Source organism: Bactrocera latifrons, unplaced genomic scaffold (genome assembly GCF_001853355.1).
Source record: "Bactrocera latifrons isolate USDA-ARS-PBARC rearing strain unplaced genomic scaffold, ASM185335v1 scaffold_105, whole genome shotgun sequence".
NCBI classification, from domain to species: Eukaryota; Metazoa; Arthropoda; class Insecta; order Diptera; family Tephritidae; genus Bactrocera; species Bactrocera latifrons.
In genome coordinates, this window is record NW_017534464.1 from 1,115,117 (window position 1) to 1,126,956 (window position 11,840).

The window sequence follows — 11,840 nt, forward strand, 5'->3', positions numbered from 1 at the left end:
AAAGAAGTTAAAAAAGAAGAAAATTAATTTCTCTAAAAAATTGTACACAAAAAATCAAATTAATATTTCTGAAGGAATTACCGTCATATTGATCCGATTTGATTTTGCTTTTGAATTTCAGTAGACAAATTATTTTTGTTGAATGAAAATGATATTACTGCCAGATAAAAATTTCAATGAAAAATATAAATAATATTACTAAAGCAATTATATATACATAAGATTGATTGTTTACCGTTAAGCCAAACCAACCATAAATTTAAATGAAACTATGCCAAATTATCAATTAAAATTTAATAATGATGGTCCAAATACTCACATCACAACAAACAAACAAACAGTTTTAACATTTTGCAAGGTGATAACTAAATTTTTTATTTTCGATTATTGGCAACTCTATTTCAAAATACTAGATGTAGATGTATAGTAATATTTTGTCAAATGTTTTATGTTTATTTTTAAGTTTTTAAATTGAAAAATTTCTTTTTTTAAAGGGACTCAATTATGGGCTTTCTAAATGCATTGCATGACCTTTATTCTTATTTTGGGCCTATGTTTCATTGTTTGAGGACTGACTGTTAACATTAATAACATTAAAGACAACAATATAAATAAAGCTCCTGGAACTCCAGGATTTCGGGTATGAAATCCGGTTATGAATGCGATAACTCTATACTCAAATCAAATAAACCGGGTTTTTACAGCATCGGACATTAAGTGTTGAAAAATTTCATTGTGGCAACAAATATTTTGAAGATTGGTTTAGTAGGCGTAAAAACTCTAATTCTATAAAATCAAAACAGTAAATTTGAAATTTCCCATTCAAAAATTTCACAACCTCAACATATGTTTTAAAACAGTTCAAAAATTATTCAATGAAATAACATAACTTAAATCATAATAGAAAAAAACGAGGTGACTCAGAAGCGCGCAATGAAGTCAAAGAGCACCCAAAAAAGAAAAATAAAAGACCGATTCTCGCACAACACACACCACAATTTAAACTAATTAATGAGTGAGTACATCTTCAGCAGCAGCCCGTCGTCATAGAAGGCTAAGTTAATGTTGATAGGAGAGCAAAAAGGAAATTAATGATAAATAGATTGACTTTGCGCGGAAAGTAATCTTTTGAGAATGACAAATCTGTTGACTGACATGAACAAATTAAAACAAATAGGTGAGCTTTGAAAGAAGATAGAGAAGACTTTATACAGGAAATATTTTATTCTTAGTTGCTGCTTCGATATTTTCAACAATATATAGAGAGCACTAACGTGTTTTATCGAGAGAGAAAGTGAGTGTGTTAATATAATAAAGATACTTAAGTGTATTAAGCTATATGTACTGTTTCAAGCGTTCATAACCTTACAAATACCAAAGGTTATTTTCGTTCAATATATTTTTCTTTCATAAATTTTCCCTTTCATTCACTCTATATTCTGACTGTGCATTTTAACTTTGTCAGTACTCTATAATTACAAATTGTCCATTTTCATTGCAACTTGCCTAATCATTTTTTGTTTTTTTTTTTTTTTTGCTCTCAGTTTTCACTTTAACCCGAGCAGTGAAGAGTACGTAAATTGAAACTTGAAACAGTTTTCTTCTCGAGTTGCTCGATTGAGGTACAAACTAGGTTAGGTTAATTATAGCAGGTAACTGCTTTCGATTTGCGATGGCAACGAACTTAGATTTCTCTGAGTGATAGGATTAGTTGAATGAGTAATTCAGTTAATTAAGTTATGTAATTGCAATTTAAGTTCACTTTGAAGCTGTGAAAAATACAACTATTAGGTAATGAAGAAATTTCTCAGAATATCGAAATATCGAAAACTTCAGGTGACAATTACATCTCATAATACAACTAGAAAATATTATGTATCGTTAAGCGCCTGTTTTGGATACATATCGTAATATTTTTTTCAACTATGTTTTTTCAATAGGTGGCAACTMTATTTCAAAATATGTCGACATTACTTAAAGTTCTGTTAAATATTTCAAAATCCACAGGCAAAATTTTTTTTTGTTAAAATATTACAGTAACAAAATTTTTTTTTTATAAATTAAACAAGGTGGCAACACTATTTTAATATATGTCAAAATTATCTAAGGTTTTTTCAAACGTTTTACATTATGTAAGCAATTTTGAAAGTTAAAAAAAATATAAATTTGGTAAGGTGGCAACTCTATTTAAAAATATGTTAAAATGATTTAAAGTTTTCTCAAACATTTTTTATTTCGCACGCATTTTGTAATATTAAGGAAAAAAATATATTTTGTATAAATTTGGCAAGGTGGCAACTCTATTTAAAAATATGCCTAAATTATCCAAGTCTTTTTACTTTTTATTATAATTTAAAAATTGTATTTATTTAAGGTATTATATTTAAAATAATGAATTAAGGTGGCAACTCTGTTTCTAAATGATTCTAAATTAAGGATTTTCCAAATGCACTTTTTAGATTTTGCTTATATTCGGCAAATACTTAAAATATTAGCAATTTTCTTTTTCCAACATTTTGCTTTATTTTGATATATGGCAACTCTATYTGTAATGTTAAAAAATATATTTTTCATAAAATTTGGCAAGGTGGCAACTCTATGGAAAAATTTTGCTGAAATTATATAAGGTGTTTTCAAACGTTTCACTTTTCACTAGCCTTTTGTAATCTTTTTTCAGTTTCAAAAATTTAGTAGGGTTGCAACTCTTTTTCAAAGTGGGTCTTAATGAAGGATTTTGCAAATGCAGTTCATAAGACTTTGCCTTTTATTCAATAAAATTTTTTTTAATATTTATAATATTTTCCAACCGATGGCAACTCTGTACCAAGATATAATCAAATAATGTATAATCTATGTCTCGGAAATGAGCTATTATAAAAATAAAGCAAATAATAGCACCTATCTAAAGCAAATAATATGTAAAACTTTCAGGTGTACTTTTTACAGTTGGTAAGTTCAAAAAATAGGGGATCTAAACTGCAAATTTCGTTCCTCGAGACAAATATTTCGTATTATATCCCATTTCAGATTAAATGACTAAACTCTACATATTTATCGTTTCATTATTTAAAAAAAATATCCTTTAATAAAACCCTAATTCCATTTTCCTCTTGTTCACCTTCCAGAAGGACGAAAACTCTTCGGCGGCTACCGGATAACACCGAAGCATTGTCGCGCCACCAAAACGCTAGCGATGAATGACCCACGTAAAAATGGACCCACAATCTGTATGTTCAATCACGAGTGTGCGCAACGGAATGGTGAAGTGGTAGGCGCGTGTATGGATGGTTTCCTCTTTGGCGCGTGTTGCCAAATACCCAGTGAACAGGATCTGGAGACTACGCTGCTAAATGATGCACAGAACTCCTACTATCAACAACACCAACAGCAAAAGTTGCAAGATGAGTATGGCGGCGCCAACCAAGCGGTGGCACAATCTTACGAAACATATGGCGAGAGTCAGCAACAGCACTCACAAGAGACCAAATACAGTCCGCCAACATTCAAGCCAAAAACAAAGCCACAGCGCATACAGAAGCCGCAACAACAGCAGAAATACAAGCCACAGCTACCGATGCCCATCTATGGTGATGTGGGGGACACGCCATCCGAAGAGCTTAAGCAACCCGAAAACAGTTACACGCAAACAAATATAGATAAAGTCTTCCAGCAGCTTGAGAGTAGCAGCAGCGCAGCAACTTCCTACGAAGCGCTGCAGACGCAGCTAGAAGACGCGGCCAGTAACAAGTATCAAACGCAGGAATCAGGGTCCAACACAAGCAACCTGTATATGATGGAGTCGCTGGAAAGCGCACAACAGGAAATTCAACCGTCAGTTGGACCCACTGCTTCCTATTACGAGCAAGCGCAATCCATGCAAATGGAGAGTCAACAAGCTGATAGTCAACAGCAGGAGGAGGAGTTACAGCAACAACAGCAAGAGAAACAACAAGAACAACAGGCGCAGCAGCAACAACAGCACGAAAATCAAGATATCTCGTTTGAGGGCGCTTCACAGTCTAGTTTGGCTAGTGATGATTCGAGCACGCAATCTTCTAGCGTAGAGTGGGAGAAGGAAGCACAAATGCAGCCGGATCAAGTTGTTGCAAATACCAATAGTGTACATGTATCTTTCACCACCGCAGGCCCACCACTAAACGATGACTTCGTTTTGGACCTGCTAAGCACCACATTACCGCCATCACTCGAAGAAGAGCCGACCTCGCTAACCACAACGGGTCTGCCAATKCGCATTGTGAATGGACTCACCGAACCAAACAGCTCATCGGAGTCGAACTCCTTCGAAGAGTTGCCAGTAACACAAAATCCGGTGCAAGCCAAYGACTGGGAAGCGAATACGACGGAAGAAGATTCGAAAACCGAGCCGCAAGAGCAACAAACGGCCAAACCGCAACCCAAACCCAMACCAAAGCCACAGCAACAAACCAAGCGACCACAAGTACAAATGTTTCGGCCACAACCACAAAGGCAACCGTCCCGACCACAAGTGCAACAGGCACAACAACATAAACAGAAACCACAACAGCAACAGCAACAGCAACATAACCACAACCATCTCATACTTGACGGCGCCGAGTTCACGCATAGCGACATCACACATCCTGGCGCCGATGCCGACTTAATCGAGGATGATCTGCAATTCTCAACCGGCTATGGGCCACAGCCGGTGTACATGGAAGCGCCTGTACGYCAACCTTCGCCTATCAGCTATCAACCAACAACCACTACAACAACAACGCATACGTCATTAGCGCCCGAGGACAAATACGATTTAGTGCAGAGCGTACACGATGAGGAGGCTAGTAAAAAACCACCCACATATGGTGAGCCCACAACGGGCACCTCCATCACCACACATGTAGACTCCATCGAATCTATAATACTGCAGTTGAATGGCACCACAAACCATGGACCCACCTATAATATTGTCAGTCAGCAACAACCGCAAACGAGTTCTTATGATGCGGCAGGCGATGCATCGGCAAGCAAATATGAACCAGCCGGTAGCGGTACATATTATGGCACAACAACACCTATCACAACAGGCGAATTAGTGTATGGCGGTGCAACAACAAATTACTATGATGAAGTGGAGACCAAGCGCCCAGAGGATTACTATACCGAAAGTGAACAATCGAATACGCCGAACTACTCGCCGGTCACAGCGCAAGTACCCGCATATTTGGAGACTGAAAGCACCGACCTACATTCCGCACAACAACAGCCTTCACATTCGTATGTGTCAAAGCCATCTGTCAGCGCAGTCACACACGAAGTGCAAAGTTCAACGACCGCTGGCAATTATGCGGAAGACGCTGCCGCTGCGCTGGACGAACACACGATACCGGCAAATAATTATAACGATGTATTGCAAGCGTCGTCACACCAGACGCACGAGTTCAACAAAATGCCCGTGCTCGGTATTGCCTATCCAGTTGATATGTCGCATATGGAGGAAGAGGGCAACTTTGCACCAGATGTTGCAAGCAATTACGGTCATGTACAACATGCAACCACCCAGGGCACAATCGACAAAATAGATGAAGCTGAAACAGCGGACTCGAGCTACGCACAGGTACCTATTATTAGTGGCAAGCCACAACGTCCCGTAGCGCCGTATGTTGGTATGGTGAATGTGCAGAATTACAATGGCGCCAAATTGCCAACGACCGTTGTGTACAGTGATGTGCCGCAGGAAGTATCTGTCTCTTCGCATGCGACTAAAGTACAAGATACACAGGCAGCTTCGGCGTCCTATCATACACCTAAACCAGACACATTGAGCACAATCCAATATGTTGACAAAAGCACGRTCGCACAACGTCCAACAATTAGCAAGACAACCGCATCGGCCWATTTGACTCCAACTACAACGCCGATACCACCACGTCCACAATATAGCGYCGAACCTGTTGMTGTCACCTCAACAGCACGTCCTATTTCCGGTATAATCACCTCGAGCGGTACTAGACCACGCCCGCGRCCACGTCCAAAACCGAGTACTACACGTCCGAATAACAAAAAGAAACCGAGTGCAGCAAAGAAACCCACCACTGCCAGACCATTGAGTACTTATAGCCACACAGCAGCGCAACCTGCCAATAATTATGGCGGCGAGCAGGTGCAAACAAAGAAACCAGCTGCACAACCCCCGAACAACTATCAAAGTCCAACGCAAAATACCAAGAAACCAGCCTCACAACTCGCTAACAATTATCAAGCGCCAAATGTCAATACCAAGAAGCCAACAGCGCAACTCTCGAACGACTATCAAGAACCCAACTACAATAAGAAGAAACCRGCACAACAACCATCCAGCACGTATAATGACAACGCTCCAGAGAACGCATATGTGCAGCGACCAGTGCAAACGCAACAACCTGCGAAGAAACCATCGAAACAACCCACCAAACAAAGTGTGAAGCGGCCAGTGAAACAACCGGCTAGCACCTACCAGCACAACAAACCCACATACATAAAGCGTCCTACTGCAACGCCACAGCCCAGCAACAACTATAGCGCAAAACCCGCTGCAAATACCTTTAATGTTGAGCCGGTATACCAGCGACCAGAGCAACAACCCACCTACAATGCGGAGCCTGTGACCAGGAAACCAGCCAGTCAGTCGACAAATGCATACAATGATAATACTTATGGTACCACTGCGGCGACACAAAAACCCATCAGTCACACGGCTGCCATCTACGACGACCATGTGGATGAACAAAATCTGCCCGAACAGGATGCACAGTTGTCAACAGACAACTATGACACTTATGCACCAGATACTAAACTAACCTCACAAGACTATGGTCAAGACTATGATAAACCAGATGCTGTCTACGATCAAAATGTTAAAGTACCACAACCCACTTTCGAATCGGACGCATATTATCCAGCGCCACAACCGTTGGGCGGCTCCACAAATCGACCCATTATTGTACGCAAACCAAGTGTGGAAAGCGCAACACCAACCACATCTCGTCCATCCACAACATTTATTTACCACGATTCCGAGGTACCGCCAATCGTAACGGCCGATGATAAGCTCGACGTTTTCGTACACGGTACTGTGCAATCGCAAGTTTATGGCGGTGATGCAAAGCCACAATATGCGGACCGTCCACAATACACATACGTACATAAAAAACCTGGTTTCGTGAAGGTAACATCGAAACCGATATCCACCACAAATGGTGTTATTACACCCAAGCCAACGCTATTCACACTCATCACAAATAATGATTGGCCACAAAGACCGAGCAGCGCCGGCACGATCTACGATGACAATGCATTCCCGCCAACAACGYCATTGCCCGCCTTCAGCAGCACCTCATATATYTATAGTCCCGTGGTGACGCGGCGGCCCGACTTGGCTATAAACACGCCCGAATATGTCAACCTAGCCGGTGTCACAACGAATGACTTCGATGATCCAGGTTACTATGGTGCGCAGCATGTCGCACAAAACGTTGCGCAGAATGGTGTGCATCCGGCCTTCACGCAATCGATAGCCGATACCGAGTATGGTGTACCCTCCGATGATCGTCCCGCATTCCCAGGCTACTATGGACCAACACCCACTTATCCGCCATTCGCCATACCTGGTGAGAAACTGGGCGCGCCAGTCGAAGAGGAAACCTACACTTCGCCCAATGACTTTGTGAACTTCCCACCTGTGCGTAATCCCAACCTCAATATGTCGGCAACATCGAGCGCCGTCACTACCGATTTGGAACTGTCGACACCTGCCTTCGTTGAAGACGGTGTTTTGAAGGACAAAATGAACACTTTAGTGCACAAGATTGTCGAATCGCTGCAGGGCAACTTCGACGCGCTGGCCGACATGATTGACGAATCAAATAACACTGCGCCGGCCGGACCACCAGCAACATATCAAGCGGCCGGCGCAGGCGCTGGTAGCGCGGCTACAACACGCAAACCGACAAGAAAACCAACACGAATAGCCACACAAAAACCGACCACGCGACGACCAGCAACACGTGTTACCACCAAACAACCGACGCGTCGACCGGCAAACACTACCAGACGTCCGGCTACGCGACGTCCCACAACAACCACRCGTCGGCCGACTACGCGCAAGCCGACACGTCGTTTAACGACCACAACAACAACGCAAGCACCAGCCCAAGATGAGTTGGTGGAYGAAGAGGATGAAGAGGACGTAAATCCGTTGGATAATGAGATCGGTGACCAGGATGAAGTTTATGCTGGCGCTGGTGGACGCAAATTTAGTAAGTACTTGCCGTATTGGTGACGGCAAAGTGTTTTTTTGTTGTTTATGATTTGATTTTTGTGTTGAATTAGTTTGCCATGCATAGAATCCGAAACGACTCTGTTTCTTTTTCTTTCTAATTTGTCACCACCCACTTACACTAAACTCTCCCACTCACCCTCACCTCCCCAACCACACACGYTCCTTTTGCCCCGTTTTGACTCAACTCCGCAATCCACGCACGCACGCGACATACACTCATGCACGCATACACATGCACGCTCTCACGCACATAACTGCATTGAAAACCGTTTATTCACCTGCTCGCACACTSGCTTGTAAAACGCTTCTCGCACTTGTCTGCCGATCACTGACACACTTTTATTAACACGTCATACTTGACTAACCCCTGCACGCATATAACTACATTAACCCCTAAATAAACGTCGGACTTCTTCATCACAGTGCGTCTGTTCAGCCAAATATATGCCCTCCTCTAAAAGCCACCATTTTAAGAATATTTCAGACAATCATCCCCATCGTTCTATGAAAAAAAATCTCTAAAAAACTCATCCTTATAAACATACCTCATCTTAGACTTTCCCTACTTAACCTGACAAGTCGACATTTCTTCTCCATCTTCACCATATCATCCCATATACTTGCCCTCTTAACGTTGCCTACGTTTGAGTCAAACTCAAGTACAAAAATCTATCTTGCTTAAGTCCCGAATTGCCTACTTCACCTATCTCACCGCGCTATACTTCATTCCATTTAAACTCCTCCATCCACATACATACAGTCCGGAAATATTTCATTCAAGTTTTTCCCTGTGAAACTGAACCTTAACTCTCAAGTCCATTGAAGTTGTACGCAACTCAAGCACTCCCACAATTATCACAAAGCATTTTCACATTCACCACAACACCTTCACCTTCACCATTATCCAACTCGGCATCATAACAGTTAATCAATCGCATCACCAACCAGCACCGACCAGCGTCACCTCGCAAAACACTCATCTATGCTGTTGCTATACTCTCCCTTACCTCCTAACCTCACATTTCACTCCCCATCGACAGAATGCGGCGTACGGCCACACATCAAATCTGGCAGAATTGTAGGCGGCAAAGGTTCCACATTCGGCGCTTACCCATGGCAAGTGCTCGTACGTGAATCCACATGGTTGGGACTTTTTACCAAGAACAAATGTGGCGGCGTTTTGATAACGAATCGTTATGTCATCACAGCGGCGCATTGTCAGCCGGGGTAAGTAATAATGCTAWACTTTTGTTTCCAATTTTTATTCTTTCATTCCACCCCAACAGTTTCCTKGCCTCGTTAGTCGCTGTTATGGGTGAGTTTGATATCTCAGGCGATTTGGAGAGTAAACGTGCTGTTACGAAGAATGTGAAGCGAGTCATTGTCCACCGTCAATACGATCCGGCGACATTCGAAAATGATTTGGCGTTGCTTGAACTCGAGAGCCCAGTACAATTTGACACACATATAGGTGAGTAGAAGAATATTATGAGTTTAGCATGAAACAACGCTATTTTTCAAGCGTCCAATAACGTAAAAMCTTAATTTTCATGACTACGAGAGAAACACGAAACAGAAAATTGCTAATTAAACAAGCTACCACATATATTCTTGTCGATAAGAAATACTTGAAACCTAAATTTTTCCTACATTTAGGATATCACACACAGTTTAGTCAAGTCACACACCGTTTTATGCAACTTAGGTCGGTAAAAACTTCCTGGTGAAGCTCCTAGTAGTAGTTTGTACCTAAATATTGCCTACATTTAGGGTATTACGCAAATTTTAGTCCAATCACACACCTAAGATGATGTTTGATGTACCTAAGATGAAGCAATACGTTTACTTTCAAAAGACTTCAAAATACTTCGAAATATCTCACTTCTACTCCATACAAACGTCCTATATAACTTCCGTAGCCCATTGCATTTGAAGCATGATACTTGAACCATGTAACATATCAACTACATGAACCTGGTACTCACACTTCATATACATATGCATACCCACTCAATTTTATTGAATACTTTGCCCTCAAACAATTGCACAGCTGCTTGCCTCCCAGCACGTCAAACGGTCACAAAGACTTTGCAAGACCACAAGCCTTTTGAAAGACAACAAGGGATGGACAGATGCCACTTGCAATCTCAACAATGTTGCTTGTGTAAGTATGTCATCGTATACCTCGTACACATGTAATGGACCTCCATGACCCCTTCGAATATATTTCAATAAACACAAGTGGGTGACGAATTTCCGTTATATGTAGTAAATATGTATGTAACAAAAGATTGAACTCAATGAATTTGCGTGGGTTGGGAAACAGAATGATGTCATGTAAGGTACATAACTAAGACTGTTTCATACTTTTAAAATATATTATATATTTTCACCCTTGTTTCCTACTTTTGCGTATACAAAATTCACCTCAGGCAAGCTTTTCTACGTATTTTAAAACAATTAAGAAGACTTCAACCAATTAGTTCTAATTCTAATAGTATATATTCCAATCTTTTGGTTGTGGAGCACTCTATACTACAGTGTTCAAATTGAAAGGTGGATTTGTTATATTTTTAAAATCTTTATTTATTCTTGCAAATCCATGTTAACTCCTTCAAAATAATCCCCTCCCGCTGCAGTACATTTATGTTAAGAATTTTCCAGTCATCCTATCACTTGGAAAAATCCTCCGTTGTGATGGCCATCAGATCCTTCTTCGATTCAGCTTTTATATCCTAATACTATACTAAGTCGAAACGGCGTCTTCGGTGTGGTCATGTGAATTTTCTGAATAGCCCGCTATTACACGGTGCCAAAACAGGTAGCACGATATTAGTTGAAGATGTGGCGAAATGTTCACGAATAACCAATGCAGTATGAGATGGTGTATTATAGCACTTCTTTTTTCAATAAATTCAGACATAGTAAAGATCAAAGAATTCACTTTTAGAGCCTCACAAAATGACGCGTATCTCAAGTACTAATAAATATTTTGACATAGATGTCACTAACAGTGCTCCCAAGTTACCGATCCGACGAACACGTGAAGCATAAATTAAAAATTCACCTTTCAATTTGATCGCAGGTGTATGATGGGGTTTTCAATAAGAGCGCTAAAAAACTTAAAAAACCAGGCACGCTTCCAGAAATCCAGAATCTAAGCCCAATTTTCGACGGTTTTCAAGCATAAATCGGTCGATACTGTTGCAATTTCATACTCGATATTGAAACGAAGTTCATCACTCGTCGCTGGCTTGTTGGCGTAGACCATAGACTTGCCGTAGCCCCACCAGAAACAGTCCAAGGGCGTCAAATCGCACAATCGAGACRGCCAATTGACTAGGYCATTTCGTGAGATAACCCGTGCACCAAGCTTACTTTTCAATAAATCGATTGTGCCATTCGCTGTGTGGTTTGTGGCGTCGTCCTGTTAGTCCCAGTCCATATCATCCTATTTGTGCCAAAAATATTCGGTTATCATTGAGCGGTCGTGATTCCTATTCACAGTAATTCGTCATCAAGCCAAGTTTTTGCTTCAACT

General features: G+C 40.9%; 1 protein-coding gene across 1 annotated transcript in view; it reads left to right on the forward strand.

Moving 5' to 3' along the window:
• The window catches only part of LOC108969612 (mucin-2), a gene marked incomplete in the record, with an annotated part of 64,976 nt that overhangs the window by 50,535 nt on the left and 2,601 nt on the right, over window positions 1-11,840 (forward strand). Inside the window, 3 exon segments of the mRNA XM_018934427.1 lie at window positions 3,126-8,276; window positions 9,340-9,526; window positions 9,586-9,770. Coding sequence (XP_018789972.1) covers window positions 3,126-8,276; window positions 9,340-9,526; window positions 9,586-9,770 — 5,523 coding nt within the window.